Source organism: Grammomys surdaster, unplaced genomic scaffold, assembly GCF_004785775.1.
Source record: "Grammomys surdaster isolate TR1022 unplaced genomic scaffold, NIH_TR_1.0 338, whole genome shotgun sequence".
NCBI classification, from domain to species: Eukaryota; Metazoa; Chordata; class Mammalia; order Rodentia; family Muridae; genus Grammomys; species Grammomys surdaster.
In genome coordinates, this window is record NW_021604757.1 from 413,163 (window position 1) to 429,824 (window position 16,662).

The 16,662-nt window shown below is 37.3% G+C and overlaps 1 protein-coding gene across 1 annotated transcript in view; it reads left to right on the top strand.

The window, feature by feature from the left end:
- Hsd17b12 (hydroxysteroid 17-beta dehydrogenase 12) overlaps positions 1 to 16,662 on the top strand; it is a 124,167-nt gene that overhangs the window by 37,614 nt on the left and 69,891 nt on the right. The window contains exons 2-3 of the mRNA XM_028778587.1: positions 1,866 to 1,912; positions 4,516 to 4,591. Of these exons, the coding sequence (XP_028634420.1) occupies positions 1,866 to 1,912; positions 4,516 to 4,591 (123 nt within the window). The remainder of the gene's footprint in view (positions 1 to 1,865; positions 1,913 to 4,515; positions 4,592 to 16,662) is intronic.

Sequence of the window (16,662 nt, forward strand, 5' to 3'; positions counted from 1 at the left end):
CAATTAGTGGAGGAGGGATGCGTCCTGCAGATATCCCAGCTAGTGTATGAGGGCGAATTATGGACTCAGATGTCACTTTTGCAGCCTAAGTATTGGATCACAACAATGATCACTTTTGGCTGTTAACACAGCAAACTATCACTGGACCCAGGTTCCTTGTGTAGGCAGACACTATCACTTAGGGAGCATTTGCACACACAAAAAAATAAATCCCAACCTGATCAAGTATCTGTATCCAACTACTCAAGAACAGAAGAACATGTGGTATCAGAGAAGTGCAGATGACAGACTGAGAAAGCAGAAACCCATTACCTAGGATGTGTGGGGCTGTGAAGGGATGGCTTGTTTTTTTGACATGAATTAACATGATGTTTGGAACTAAATTTAAAATGAACTCAATGGATAAAACCTAAACCATTTGCACCCCCGTGTCTAACAGTACTCGGTTCCGTCTAAGAGCTCTTGGTACAAAGAGAGAACTGATTTCTGAAAGTGGTCCACACACATACTGTGGCATTATGTGTGCTCTGCATGCACACACCCTCACATACACACCTCGACTCACATACACACACATACATGCATGCATATATGTAACTATGGTCCTGTCTATGGCCACTCTTGGTCTAAATAATAACTCAGAGACATATTTATTAATAAATGCTTAAGCCTTAAGCTGGGCTTGTTCCCAAGTAGCTCATAACTCAATTATCCCATTTATATTAATCTAAGCTCTGCCATCTGGCTGCTTACCTCTCCTCGGTTTCATTCATCTGACTTCCTCTATGTCTGTCTCAGTGGCAAATCTTTGGCCTCTGGTTCTTTCCCAGAATTCCACTTTCTGTCCAGAAGTCCCACCTTACTGTTCTGCCTTTTGCTATAGCATATAGGCTTTTTATTTTAACCGATGAGAAGGTGCCTTAGGCAGGCAAGGAATAACAGAGACATCTTCAAACAGTGTACAAAAACCTCACTCCAACACATATACACACAAATACTTTTTAAAAATAAAATGTAAAATCTGAGATGAGAGGGTGTGAGTGTATAGATGGAGTAAGATTAATCTGAAATTGATCATTGCTTCACTGGGCCATAGATACATAAAGATTTGTTCCCTGTGTTTTTTTATTTTATTTTATTTACTTTTCTAAAATTTTTTTTAAAACTCTGGAAAGATGGTGGCTGAGCAGGTACCCCATAAATGTACATTCCTTTGGGTGGCACTAAGAAACAAATATCTTTTTTCACTTAGCGTAATGTTATATTTAGGTATTGTATGTGTCACAGTTCATCTTACTACTGTTAATTATACATTGTATGTCTATATCTTAGTTTATTTATTCATTCTTCTATAGATTAATATTTAGGCTTTATTAGCGTATAGCACAAACACTAGTAAAGGTACTACTGACATCTTTTTGGTAGACCTTACTTAGGTAGTCTTCTCTTAAAGATTGCTGGCTTGTAAGGCAAACATCTCTAAATATATTGACAAATAGTTGTTCCAAAATGATTGTGTCAGTCTGGTACTACTGGTAAGGCATGAAGTCCATCACCTTCAGTTTCTTTACATCCTTGCCAACACTTGGTATTTCATTCTTTTCAATTTGAGTTGATGTATTAGGTAGTTAATTCTAAATGTGAATACTGGTGTTGCTTATTTATGTATGTACTTATTTCACTAGGAGTTGGACCTAGGGCCTCATGCATGGGAAGTTCTGTGTTCTCTCACTAAGCTACACACCCAGCCATGGATATTGCTCTTTCACATCAAAGATTGTACTGGTGTTCTTAAGTGTCATTGGTGGTCTCTAATGGACCACACCCTGAAGTTCTTAAACTAAACTATTTCTCTTGTGTCTCAGTTGTTACAGGTGGCACTGATGGAATTGGAAAATCGTATGCAGAAGAGGTAGGTGATTTTCAGAATCTGTTTTAAAAATAAGAAAAATAGAATAATCTGTTTCAATAGCAGTTTTGATTAAAATTTTATTACATTTATTTTGTTTTACTTATTTACTTTAGACAGAGTCTCACTATGTAGCCATGGCTGGCTTGAAATTCTATGTGGACCAGGCTGACTTTAAACTCAACAGAGATCCTTGGCCTCCTATGTACATACATATTTTTAAAGACTTTGTATGTGTGTGTGTGTGTGTGTGTGTGTGTGTGTTTGCATCACATAGGAAACCAGAAGAGGGCATTGAATTCCTTGGAGCTGGAGTTACAAGGAGCTGTGAGCAGCCTGACTTGGGTGCTGGGAACTGAATTTGGTTCCTCCACAAGAACAGAGCACTCTTAACTGCTGAGCCATCTCTCTAGTCCACATTTATTTATCTGTGTATATGTGTTCATAGATGCATGCACGTCACAACATGCATGTGAAGAGCAGAGGGCAACCTGTGGGGAGAGTCAGTTCTTTCATTACAATGTGTAGGTCCTGGGGATCTAACTCAAGTCATTAGGCTTGCTAGGAAAAGTACCTTTACCCACTGAGCCTTCCTGTTGGCCCGTCATTGTGTTCGGGAGAAGCTCTATACTGACATACACTCTTTCAGCTCCTTATAAAAGTGGTGCTTTGAGAAATGAAAGTCAGTTGTTTTGCAGACAAAATTGAATTTGTCTTCTCTTGATTCGATTGAGGGTAAACATTTTTAACAGAAGTGGTAATAAGAGTGATATTAATCCCCTTGACCTCATCCTATCAAGAGGCAAAAAACACCATGTGCTCCATTATTGCTGATGTAAAGGCAAACAATTTATTGAGATGTTGTTTAACAAAATTCCTCATTATAAAAGTAATAGGGGTATGTGACATGATATTTTGGGACTATATATACTCCATTTTCTAGCTAATTTTTAGTCTAATGTTTGTTACACCCATTGACAATTTTGCCTGAATTACTTTACCGTAATTTAAGTAGTGTTTTTCTAATTTATCTCTTCCTCTGTAGCCTAAGCTAGACTATAGCTATCACATTATGTATGTAGCTCAGACTTACCTCAAGCTCATGGCAATCCTTCCTCTAGAATTACAGCCCTGAACTATCATGCTTGCTTGGTGTTTTCTATAAATAAGAGCTTTTCCTGTCCTTCTTCATTTGTTAATGTGTTTCTCTTTTTTTCTTAAAGTATCAATATGGGCTAATGGATTCTTTAATGTTTTTATAGCAGATTAATTTAGCAAATTAACAGGCCTTGTTATTTTTATAAAAAATGCTCTTTCACAGCCTCATTTGCAATATTGCTTGTTACTTAATAAAAGCTGACTTTAGGATTTATAACTGGGAATTAGTTTACTGAATCACTTATACCTCACATCATCCAGAGTGTTGCTCATTTGTAAATTGTGTGGTAGTTCAGTACAAAGTGTTAAGCCTATTAGTGTTTTTCTCTGCCTCTTTATTTGTGTGTCTCTATGAGAAGAACACATTGCTGTGAATATTTTTCACTCTGTGCAACATTACATAGTATTGTGTGTGTGTGTATGTGTGTGTATATATATGCATATATATATATATGTATATATATATATATGTATATATATATGAATGATTCTTTTCAAGAAATTCTTTGTTAATTTATTCATTAACAATGGTTAATGTGGGGTAGAGAGATGGCTCAGCAGTAAAGAACACCGACTGCTCTTCCAGAGGTCCTGAGTTCAGTTCCCAGCAACCACATGTGGCTCATGACCACCTGTAATGGGATCTGATGCTCTCTTCTGCTGTGTCTGAAGATAGCTATAGAGTACGCATATAAATAAAATAAAAATAAATCTTTTAAAAAAAACAATGGTTAATATACTTTATTTTGGTTGCCCTTTAATTTTAATGCCCGTGTTACTACAGTGATAAAATACTTGGCAAAAGCAACCCAAAACAGGCTTAGTTTGGCTTCCAGTTCAGTGGGAAAGAAGCTATGGCTGCAACACCTTGAGGCAGCCAATTATCCCATATCTAGTTAAGAAAGCTGTATTTGTGCTCAGCTTTTTAAGAGTGATCCCAGGACCCCACGGGTGAAGCTCATGTTTAGTGTGGGTTGTCTCTCCTTAGTTATACTTTTCTAGAGTCATTCTCATAGTGTGTTTATGAGAGTCCCAAATGCAAATTTTAAGATTGACATAGGAACTGCTAATGTTTGGCCCACTGATATTTGTTCTGTGTATCTAGCCTATGACAACTTTTTAAATCCTAAACTTCATATTCCAGAAATCATAGATGTATAACAATATAAAAAAGTCCACACCATATAGATAGGCCTAAAATAAAAAGTAGAAGCCACCACCCTTCCAAAGTGGTTTGAGATTTAAATGCTTGGTTAGAAACTTAAGGTTCTGGGCAAACTTAAGGTTCATTTTAGATCATGTGTGTGTGTGTGTGTGTGTGTGTGTGTGTGTGTGTGTGTGTGTGATTGAATTATCACCTGGTGAGGTTTTTCTTAAAATGGGAGTTCATCTAATCTCTGATTTAGAATAAACTTCAGAGTGTGATTCAGATCTCTCATTGTTTTCAGTTGGCAAAGCGTGGAATGAAGATTGTCCTGATCAGCAGGTCCCAGGATAAACTGAATCAGGTTTCCAACAACATCAGTAAGTTTTTACATTTTAAACCCAGATCACCAAAATAACTCTTCTAAGTCGTGTTTTAGCAGTGCCCAGTGGCACACTCTTTTGGTGTTAAGTAAATGCTGAAGCCACCTTTCATACTGCTAATGGCACATCTTAAATTGCTAATATAAAATTTAAAAAAAAATTTTTTTTGAGGCAGCTTCATTGAGTTCAGCCTTGAACTTGTTACATAGCATATTGGCTTTGAACTTGGAATCCTCCTATGTCAGCATCCTGAATGCTAAGATTATGATTTCTTTTTTTTTAAATTTTGACATTTTTATAACTCTTAGAAAAAATTTCATGGAATTATTTTAAAACTATTGTGATTTGATTAAGATGCCTTTTAATGACACATTTAGTTAAATAAGAGTTAAATTGACTATTTTAGTGTGGCTTACTAAAATAAATTATTTTTAAAAATATCTGGAATATTTTGAGTTTCAGTGTTTCCAGATTCCTGATGATGGGATAACAAGTATGCTGTCTGTCATCCCCACACTTCTTGATGTGACGTATGATGCTTGTATGGCTCGCTGTGTGTGTCTTTGAACTTCTGCTGGGTTCATATTTTGTAATGATGGGGTATTGTGAAAGGGAGGGTCATTATTTTAAAAACTGTTGCTGGCTCTGAAAAAAAAAATGAGTTCTTTCAGAAATTGCTTTCCAGTTGTCATAACTAAAATTACATATAAAATACTGAAATTTGGTTTCCAGTTGTGTCATACCATGTTGTGGTGTTTTTGCTTTATTTCTTTTAATTAATCATTTTATTTGTTTACATTTCAAATGAACTCCCCCTTCTAGGTTACCCTTTTATACCCCCCATTCCATTCCCCCTTTGTTTTTGTTTTTGATGCCTTAAAAGAACCGAAGCTGAAGCTAGAAATGGCATCTGGGTAAGGAAGCTAAGATCTACCCTCAAGACAAGGCCTGGACCCTCCAGAGAGGAGTAATGAATGAGTTGCATTTGTAGTTGGTTTAAGTTAAATTGTTACAATGGTTGTTTCTAACTGTGACTCATGCTTTAATGACTTCTGATAAACCAACTAATGGAAAGTTCCATTTAGATGAGAGAGGCTTATTATTAACGCCTGTTTCCCACATTCAGCGTTGCACGCTGCTTTACTGTTCACGCCTTCACACATGTCCTCTCCTGTGACCACAGCTCTCTGCGAGCTTCACACACTTGTTATTTTCCTACAGGTCTTGCTAGTCTTGCTGAGCAGATTATATTTTAGATCTTGTCTTTAGGTGGGAAACGGGTCTGGTTATGGTTTTGGTGCTGAGGATGGGACACTGGGCCACACGAAAGCTATGTACTTTCACTAGTTATTCACTAGCCCCAAAGCCAGTTTTAGTTGGATGCTCTTGATATTAAGGATGTAGAGTTCAAAAAACAAATCAGTTTTGAACCTTACTGTGAGTACAAATCTTTACAAACTGAACATTTAATGTATAGAATTCAATAGATCTTTTGTCATTTTCATGTTTAAGATTACAGCTGTATAAATACAGTCCCAAAGGATCAAGACATGGACTGATTTGCAGGTTTTGCTGAAATATGAATTTGAATGGAGACACAACACCATGAGCCTGAGGTGGCCGTACTGAGGGGAGGAGTGTAACCTAATGCTTGGTCTTGGTCCTGCCTCATTCTCGAGTATTTAGTGGTTATGTATTAATCACTTTCAGAAGAGTGGGATATATAGAAGTTTAGTCTTAATGAAAGCAACCACTAGTTGTTACAAATAAAGGTTTATAATCAGAAAGTGGAAATTTTGATTAAATATAATTTTGAATTTTGAAATGTTGATAGGAGTGAATTCAGTTTCTTTGATAGCAAAGAAAGCTACTGTAGGGCAGTCTTAGGAAGTATATCAGCTTGTGTAGAATTTGAGTGAGTCCAGAGATACAAGTTGATGATATTTGAAATTTTGCTTAACTTACAATTTAAGGTGACATGAATATTGGGCAAAATGTGATTCTATTCAAGTATTTTCATGGAAGAAAAGACATTCATTGAATTGTCCTTTATTAAAAAGAATATTTTGGTTTTTTTCTGAGTAAAATAGCATTTAAATAGAAGTTATAGCAGCACACAATAAGCTGATGAAATATACATATGTTGCAGGGAATTTAGAAGTGTTTTAGATAATGCTTCATATATTTCAAGCTGGCCTAGGGTTCCCAGTAAAGTTAAGGATGCTGCTCCTGCCGCCCTTTCCTTTTTTTTTTTTTTTTTTTTTTCTTTTTTTTCTTTTTGGTTTTTCGAGACAGGGTTTCTCTGTGCAGCCCTGGTTGTTCTGGAACTCACTCTGTAGACCAGGCTGGCCTTGAACTCAGAAATCCGCCTGCCTCTGCCTCCCAAGTGCTGGGACTAAAGGCGTGCGCCACCACCGCCCGGCGTGTCGCCCTTTCCTGAATGCTAAGATTACTCCACAGTGAAAGTAGTTGGAGGAACTGAACTCAGGCCTTAGTACATGCTAGACAAATGCTCTACTAATTGAGCTACATTCCTAGCCCTATGACAAGCTTTATTTGATATGTGAATCTTCTTTTTGGGAAAATGATGTTTTCATGAGTGTGTTTGTTCCAGGAGATTAGAGGGACCAGGACCACATATTGACAATGACAAACCGTGTGTCTTTGGTTATACTTGGAATCTCTCTTATTGAGTGTCTGTGTACTTGGCTCTGTGGTAAAGCAGTTGAAACACAGAGATGAACAAACAAATAGGATGCGCATTCTAGTGAAAGAGAAGTGAAAACAAATGATTAAAAAAACTAAATAAACATCAAACAGATAGGTAAGTAACCTGTACTAAACGCCACAGAGAAGGCAAAAGGCTAATAAGAGAGCAACAGAAAAGTTACTTGGTTTGATGAGTTTTGTGACTGGCAGGATACCTAATGCCCTATACTAACTAACATTCCAGTAAATGACACGATGCCTTGGTGACGGAAGCATCCCCTGGACCCTCCTGGGGATATAATGATAGCAGAATTGTATATGCACAAGATGCACATGATAAGTCATCTTCATCTTTCTAATCTTCTGGAGGCTTCTGGTCCATGCCTGTGTCTAACACCGTTAAGTGTGGCTGTCATAGCAGCACATTTCAGTCAGCCCACAGGGATAACAAGCCCCTTCCATGTATAATGAGATAAGCATCGAATCCTAGTTCTCTCCTAAGCGAGTCATACAAAGAAAATTGGCTCATTCTGATTTTCTTAGTATAACATTAAGAATCCATTTCACACATATTTCTTGTTCTACTTATACAAAGGAATAAAGCTTACTTTTATGTATAAATTATTAGCCATGCCTCAAACTTGTGCATGTTCCTCCCACCAGGAATGCCGCAACCTAGCCCTTTTAGTTATGGAGGTGAGGGATGACTGAGTTGGATCATAAGACGAATTCTCTTGTAAGAAAACCATCCATGCCATTCCTGTGTGGATAATACCTTTAAGCAGGGGAGCCCAATCTCAGAGGCCTGAAGAGGTCGTTTGTGTTGGCCCTGTCATGAGTTGGGGGAGGGGTCAGATAGCTTTAGCTTTGAGATTCCTCACTCTCAAGCGTCCAGCTTTCGCTTGTCCTATTCAGTACATTCCTTTCACACATGAGATACATTCATCTTATATCGTAATCCAGAAACTGGCACATTTGAATTGCCTGTTAACCAGGTGAGTGCTGCGTCAATACAACAGACACAGAAGCCTTTCCAGCATAGAAACTTTAGAAAATCGTAACTTTGAAAGTTCAGTGGCTCACGTTGTCATTTCCTCCTGTAAATGTTACAGTGGACCAGGAAGAGGCTGTAGCAGGCCACAGGACTTGTGCACCACATCGCTACCCAATGCAAGTGTGGCACTGCTTTGCCCCCTTGGTCACCTTTTCAGTAGTCCTAGCATCCCTGCTCCTTGCTGCGTTTGTGGGTATTTCCCACTGAGAAGGAGCTCTGCTCTATGTTCAAAGGACATAGCAACTCACTCCTGTTGCTGATTCTCTATCAGTCACTCAAGTTAAACAAGGCATGTACACTCAGTCCAGTGAGCCAGTCTTCCCTCTCACTCCCTTGTGACCGAGAGAGGGGAGCCTTGCCAGCAGGAGAGAATGGAGGGAGGCTTCTTGCTTCTCTCTGCCTATCACCCATTACCACACAGACTTGATGTGTATACCTTTAGAAGCAGTTCTTTGTGGATGTGAAGGCAGTTTTTCAGCAGTTGTAAAGGCTTAGATAGTTGAAGAGGACTGCAGGTATCTCCAGGAAAGGGACCTATTTCAGAGCTGTGACTGTGTAATATTCTTATTTCACTATCATTGCAAGTCAGGATTATTTATTTGTTAACCATTTTCGCCAGTTTGGATTTGTCAAAGAAAATCCGATGTTTGGATACTGAGCTAGATTTGTATTTACAATAAAGCACAAGACCAGTGACAGAGCGCCTGAGCTCATAGCAGTTGGAGCTGGTGGCATTTACAGCTCATGTGATTCTGCAGCAGTCAGTTCTTCTGATTGGATGCACTTTAATCAGCTTTGATGAAACACAAACAAAGTCAATTTTGTTGTTGTTTTGTAATTTATCTCCTGGTTGAAGCTTTAGGATGGTTCTGATTCCATGAGTTCATCTCTCCACTGCAAACCTTTTACAAATGGAAATTCTCCTGATTTCTAGTCAACACAGGAATAAGATTAAGCATTAATTTCCCCTTTTTAGTCCTTATTTGTGATTATATCAGTGCAACTAAGATGTAGATTTGATGAAAAAGTTTAACAATTTAAAAAAAAATTATTGTGTGTTTATACACATGTGCCATCATGGTTAGTGTATGAAGGTACAAGGATAACCTGCAGGAAGTTAGTTCTCACCCACCACTATGTGGGCTCCTGCCATCAGGCTTGGTGGCACACACCTCTATCTGACAAGCTGTCTTGAAAGCTCTAAATTATAATTGTTTTTAAAAATTATTTCTCCTACATTAATTAGTTAATTAATTTGGTGTGTGTATGTGAGGAAATAAGAGGACAGCCTGTGGGAGTTGGTGCTCTCCCTCAACCATGTTTGTTCTGGAGCTCAAACCCAGGCCATCAGTCCTGACAGCAGTGCCCTTACCTGTCATCTCAACACAGTTCCAGAATTCTTTGATACAGTAGCAGTATCATTAATTTGATGTCCTATTACATTTTGCCTGTTTTGTTTACATAAGGGCAACAAGAGGCAGCAATGAGCACATAAAGCCCTTCATAGTTTATGTTCAGTGTAACTAGAAGACCATGATGAGAGGGGAATACATATGCCCCAGAGTTGTAGTTCTTTTTTTTTATTGGATATTTTATTTATTTACATTTGAGATATCATCCCTTTTCCCCATTCCCCCTCCCTAGTGCCCTCTATCGCATCCCCCCTCCTCCTTTTTGCTTTTATATCATTTTAATTACATGCATGTATTAAGGTCAGTTCTAGGTTGAGGGTCTAACAATACAATTGATGCAAACAGTCAAGAAACAAGCAAGACAACAAAAATAGTCAAAGAACAAGCAAGGCATTAAACACAATTACATGAACACTCCTGTGATCACTGTTTCTAAGGGCTTATCCGTATGACCAAAATATCTGAGCCTACTTCCCTGTCCCAGCCCAAAGTCATTTTCATGTCTGAAGCTTACTTCCTTGTTCTAGCCTAAGATTTAGATTCCTACCTGACAGTACTTCTTTGTTCTAGCCTAGTGTCAAGATTCCTGCCTGAAGCCTACTTCCTTGTCCTTGGCCCATGTCAGATTCTTGCCAAGCAGCCCCAAAGACTTTCTGCCTCTCCCCGTTTTTTATTTCATTAACAAGACTGAGCCTGTCTTAGGTTGTTCTGACAAGAATGCCTTCCTTACCTGTCATGGAATATGCATTAATGCAAAGCAGTGCTTTCTGTCTTAGGTTGGTAAGGCTCTGTGCAGAATCTTACTGTCCTTGGCTTGGAAGCCTGTTAATTTAATAACTGTCTGGGGGCCCATTTTCAGGTTCAAGCCATGTACTTTGGCTGCCAACATGTTGATGTTGTTAAAGACAAGCTTTAACACAATAGACCGGAATAAAAGTATTTCCAGGACAAAAAGGGCTAGTCGTGATCAAGCTATATATGCCATTCTTGAAGCTTGACCAAAATAGAAATACTGAACTCAGACCATGGGTAATTTTATTAGCAGTGTCTCCTCATGTGTCAGTTTTCCAGAAAGTGGAGTTCCATGCTCCCTCCAAGACTGATTCTTTACATGTCTCTTAGCATGGAATCCACATATGGGACTGAAATCCTTTTTTTTTTTTTTTTTTTGGTTTTTCGAGACAGGGTTTCTCTGTATAGTTCTGGCTGTCCTGGAACAAAATACTTTTTCTTTACCAATGGATTTGTCACACCAAATTGAGATTTGACACTAGATGAATGTTTCTGACATGGTCCTGGATATAAATTTGTTCTAGCTAATTATGTTATGATAAGCAGGAAGATAGATCCCTACTAGCCAATGCAAATAAATATGTTGCCACTTTCAATAAAGTAACTCAATAGAGATATATTATGTCATATTTAGCTATTGTTCTCCTTGGTTTTGCAGACCAAGGCAGTGAGTATGTTACTTTCTACACAACCTGAACTTCCTTTATACCCACATACTGGTTTATTAGTTTATGTCTCAGTATCACTCCATAATAAAACAACTTATGTTTAACTATAGTAAATCATCCACTGTTCAGATGCTAAGTCTTGCTACTTAAGATTTTGCTAGCTCTAAGGTGGATGATTATTTTGTTTCTGGTGCTCAGTGATGTGCAGCTGGTGCATGGTCTAATATAGAAATGATATCTTCCTTCACAGGTCTGATGCCATGGCAGGATGTTGTTGGAAGGCTGGACTCACTCTGGACTGTTGTCTAGAGTGCATGTAGCATGGTCAGCTGGGTAGCTGGATTTGTTGTGCCTCAGGAGTACCAGATAGATAATACCTGTCTTTTTATGACCTAGTCTCAAAATGTATATAGTTACCATATTCTATTCATCAAAGCAGTCATGAGACAAAACTTTTTCTCTCTAACCCTCTCTTTATTGCTGGAGTAGGGTAAGGGTGGGAGTCAACTCCAGGGTCTCATTCACAGGTAGAAGATGCTTTACTGCTGAGCTATACCACAGTTTTTCTTTATGAAATCTTAGTTCATTTATTTTCAACGTTTTATATATACATGTTGAGTGTACACTGCTGTACCCTGCCAACCCTGCAGCTGTATTCCCTACCTACCCTTCTGTTTCTTTCTCTTTCCCTGTCCCATTGGATTCCACTTGATGCTGAGTAACTTCTATGTAGTATGGAGGGCTATCAGAAAGTATCATCTGAGCTTGAAATTACAACCTGCTGCTGCTTAGAAGCTACACTATAGTTCTCAAAGGGTATTTGTGCTGAATTAGAAGGAACACAACACTAGTATTTAGTTCAGCTTGCCCAAATATAATGAGCTGTTGTGCTGTGAGAATTAGTGAAAAATTAAGAAAGAAAAAGTAAAATTTGCTCATTAGGTCCATTTGGTCTTGCAAAGTGTCTGACTTTGGAATATAAAAATATTGATTCAGTGTCTTGGTATTGTCTATCTGGTGTTCTGTTCTTGGTGACAACTTTGTCTTACACTGGGTAGAAAATCTGATCTAGGAATTCATTTTCTGAAGCATCAAGCATGGCCAAGAGTACTGATTTATCTTTTGCTAATACTGTTCTTTAACTATATGTCACATGTATGTATGTCAGTGTTTGTGGGTGGTGGTGGTGCAGAAAAGCTCTTGGGTCCCCTTGGAGCTGGAGTTTACAGGTAGTTGTAAGCACCCTAATGCTGAGAATGGAACTGTGGTCCTTGGAAATAATAGTTAAGTGTATTCATTGAATCATTTCTCATTTTTCCCCCTCTAACATGTGCTTAGGGGAAGTAGGAACCACTTAATTTTCAAATTTTATTATTGTAATTAGCACAATCAGGGTGGAATATAATGTAGAACAAATTAGTATGATTTAGTCAATGGTTATCGTTATCCTAAGGGCATGAGCCTTCTTATGGATACCAATGGTACTTGAAAACTCCTTAGACTTCTATAAAGTATGTTTTTAAATTGTTGCCATATAACAAGAGTACACTATATTTAGAGACAGGACCATGGATATGTTTTACCCATCTTCAGAAGTGTGACATATAAAATTATATTCATTATTAGTTACACCTTGCCTTCGTATAATTGACTAGGATGTTGACCATCTTTCAGTGATTTAATAGAGCAGCTCTCACCAGAGCAGAGCCAAAGAGAAGTATGGAGAATGCACTGCATAAGTTTAGGATAACCATTGACTAAATCATACTAATTTGTTATCCTGCTCAGTGGTGCTACCTGATGCCTGTCTAGGAAGAACCATATTTCTTGGTCTAAAATGTATTGTAACTAATAATTTTATTTGTAGCTTGAAGCTCAAATTGTAAAGACATTTTAAGAACATAAAGAGTTGGGGCTGGAGAGATGGCTCAGTGGTTAAGAGCACTGACTGCTCGTCCAGAGGTCTTGAGTTGAATTCCCAGCAACCACATGATAGCATGATTGCTCACAACCATCTGTAATGGGATTTGATGCCCTCTTCTGATGTGTCTGAAGACAGCTACAGTATACTCTTTTATATATATCCTTTAAAAATATGTTTTAAAAAGTTGCTAGGAAATTAGTTATATCAAAATGTAAGTCATAAGTGGCCAAGACTAGAAATGGCTACAGGCCTAGTTAAGAGTGAAGCAACAGAATTAAAAGAAAGCACAGCTGCAAGAAACAACTGTTGTTAGCAAACTTCTTCTGAAACAAATTTTTAAAAAATATTCAACAGCAAGAAACAGAAATCAAAATAAAAGCTTAAAAAAGTTAGCAAACTATTTTAGAAGGGATTGTTCTGGGAAAATCAGGAGCTTTTGATTTCCAGGATGTATAATGAAGAGACAGGGCAATATTTATATTCTCAAAGATCAATTTTCCCCTCAACAACTGGTTCCAGGCTATTTAATTCATGAGCATTTTTTGTAACTCAGTGTCTTTCATCCCAGTTTTATATAAACTTAGACAAGTTAGTACTTCGATTTTGCCTTAAAATATGTTAACATGTTGTGTTGCTGTAAGCTGGTACACATGGCACATGGAGTTTGCCATCCTAATTGGAGTTTTGTTTATGAGCTTTAATCTTTACAATTTGTCCACATAACCATGATGCTTCATTATTTAACTATGATGTGTGCTATATTTTATAGTCACTCAAGAACTATAGAGATTGTATTTAAGTTGACATTACAGAGCAACAGAATCCTCATTGGCACCAACTTTGTCAAACAGATGATATTTGATTTCTCCACAGGTTGTGAATTCAATTTAAGAGATTTGTGGCACTGAAATTTAGAGTCAACTGATAAGTTAGTGTGTGAAGGCTTATCCCTGTAATTCCAGCACTTGAGAGGCAGAGGCAGGAAGACCAGAGGTTCAAGGCCAGCCTGGGTTACACAGCAGGTTTAAGGTACTCAAGCTTGTCCATTTCTATAAAGAAAGACTTTTCTGAATTTGCAAGCCCACTTCAAGCATCAGAATTGTTGATTCTGTCTGGTAATTCTCATTTTCTTTTATTAGTTGCACACAACTAGTTTCTATAAACTATTCAGATTCTCTTTTACATTTAAAGACACCAATAATCTGAATGTAAACCCACTGGGTTACAGTCTACCAAGTCACTCTTTGGTTATCATGTTCTTTGCTCTCAATTTCATTTTTTTTCTACCTGTGTTTCTAATTAACTATATCCTTTTTATTATTTCATCACTTAGTTTATTAGTTGTAAATATCATTTGTTTTGAAAATTCTATAGATGATTTCAATGAGGAGTCTCATGGAGTGCCCCTTTCACTTCCTTACCTGAATCACCGGCAGTGTTTCTTGTAGGTTGTTTTGTGAAATTCTATATTTTTTTGAAGGCATTTTTTTAATCTGTGTAAAAAATTCTAGCTTGATGGGGACATGGCTCTATCTGTCAGTATTTCATGTTGGCTTCCATGTATCTAACAACTTTAACAAAAATACCTGCTATCCTTACTATTTTACCACTGCCAGTGTGCAGAAACCTCTACTTCCTTTGCTCTCTGTAAATGGCTTACTTTTTATAATTTTTCCTCTTAGTGTGATTTTCTTTCTGTTTGTCTTGCTTGTAGTTTGTTAAGCAATTATTATTTTCATAATAATTGAGGAAATGTAGAACCTTACTTCTTTAAATTTTTTTTCATACTGAAATTTTCATTGATGGCATATTTAGTGTTTTACTTGCTTTTTTTCTATGATTTGTTTTTAGCTAGTACAGTTGATAGGAATTTATATTCATGCATGTTTCTACAGTGACTAATGTGTTTTTGCAAGTGAATTTTTATCCAGACATTGTATTTTTTCTTGTACACAAAATTTATTTTATAATTTTCAATAGATCATTTTTTATCTTTATTTGTTCTTAAGTGTTTGTCTACCTCCTTAAATATATAAAATATCTGTAATGACTTTTAATATTTTGTGTACTGGTCTCTGAGCTTTTCTTCGCTTCTTCACTGCTAAGAATCTCTGCAGGCTGTAGCAAGAACAGTTGTAGGACTCACCCATTTGTTTCATTTCTCTATGGAAGCTATGTCTTGTGTTGTCTTTTATCACATGTGAAAATCATTGCTTCATATAGTTCAATTATTTCAGTTGGAAGCAAAAGAATAGTTTTGGTCTCAAGCTGTAGAAGGCAGCAGATGTATCTACCACCTCCCTCTTTTGTTTCTTTTTTCACCATTCATAGATTTTTTTTCTGATAAATGTAGTTTTTTGTTTTGCACAGGAATATAAATGTTTTGATTTACATCATTCTAAAGAGAGAAAGCCTCAGTCCTTCTGCATTTTTTTTTTTTTTTGTAGCAGGCTTGACCTTGTCCAGAGGAAAGTGGCCACTTCTTAAGTATTATGTTGCTGATCCTGTTGCTCTTGCGGAGCTCATTGGCTTCTTAAATTTACACAGAAAGATGCTTTGCTATTTATTTAGTTGTGTTCTAATTTTGCATACATGATCTAGTTATCTAAGCTAGTGTGAGACCCTGCCCAAGTAAGTGTAGCTTATTTTAGCTTCATTAATGTTTGTTACCAGTCTTGTACTCCTATGGAGAACAACATCTGTAACATGGGTGGGTATTTTGTCAGAAATGTGCATACCTACCAATTAGTTGGCCCAGCCAAATTAGAATGTGCTAGTTTGCATTTCCAATTAAGTCAGCTGTTTGAATGTTGCTTTTCTACAGCTGGCATGAGGCATGTGGGAGTGCCCTGTACCATGGCCAGACACTAGCTGTACCTCTTAATTAAAATGTGTGCCTCTGTTTCTATAAAACAGTGAGTGGTCTTTGCAATTGGATTATTGATGGTTCTGTGACTTTTGTATAAAAAGGCCCTCATTTTGGGGGTTGGGATATGTGGGACCAAGGTACCCTGAAGTGACTATGCACCATTTAAGTGGATGGCTGGTGATTCTCCTCCCACCTGTAGGCTGCTGGTTGTTGCCCTCAGAGGATAATTGTAATTGTACAGTCTCCACCTAAAAAGAATTTGTAGAAAGGTATATTGTTTGAAATGTTCATAGAATGTAGTAGTTTTATGTGGGGCTTGCTTAATTTTTTTTATCAGAAAAAGAAAGTACTTTGAAACTTTTATGGAAATGGGTCACTTTAAAATGAAATTATATATGTTCTTGGCAATTGCCAGTTGTTCTGGTAATCTTAGTTTGCCTGTTACGTATTAAATGTAGTTTTTGTGGCATACTAATCTTAAAATCAGTTATTAAGATGATTTAAAGGACCTAGTCCAGTATGCAATACTACAATCAAAGAGATGGGTTCAGGAGAACCTTTCATACATTTTGATTTGCTTAGTTCCTTCTCATTTATACAAACAACTAGTTACTATTGAGCAGTACAGACACAGGACAAG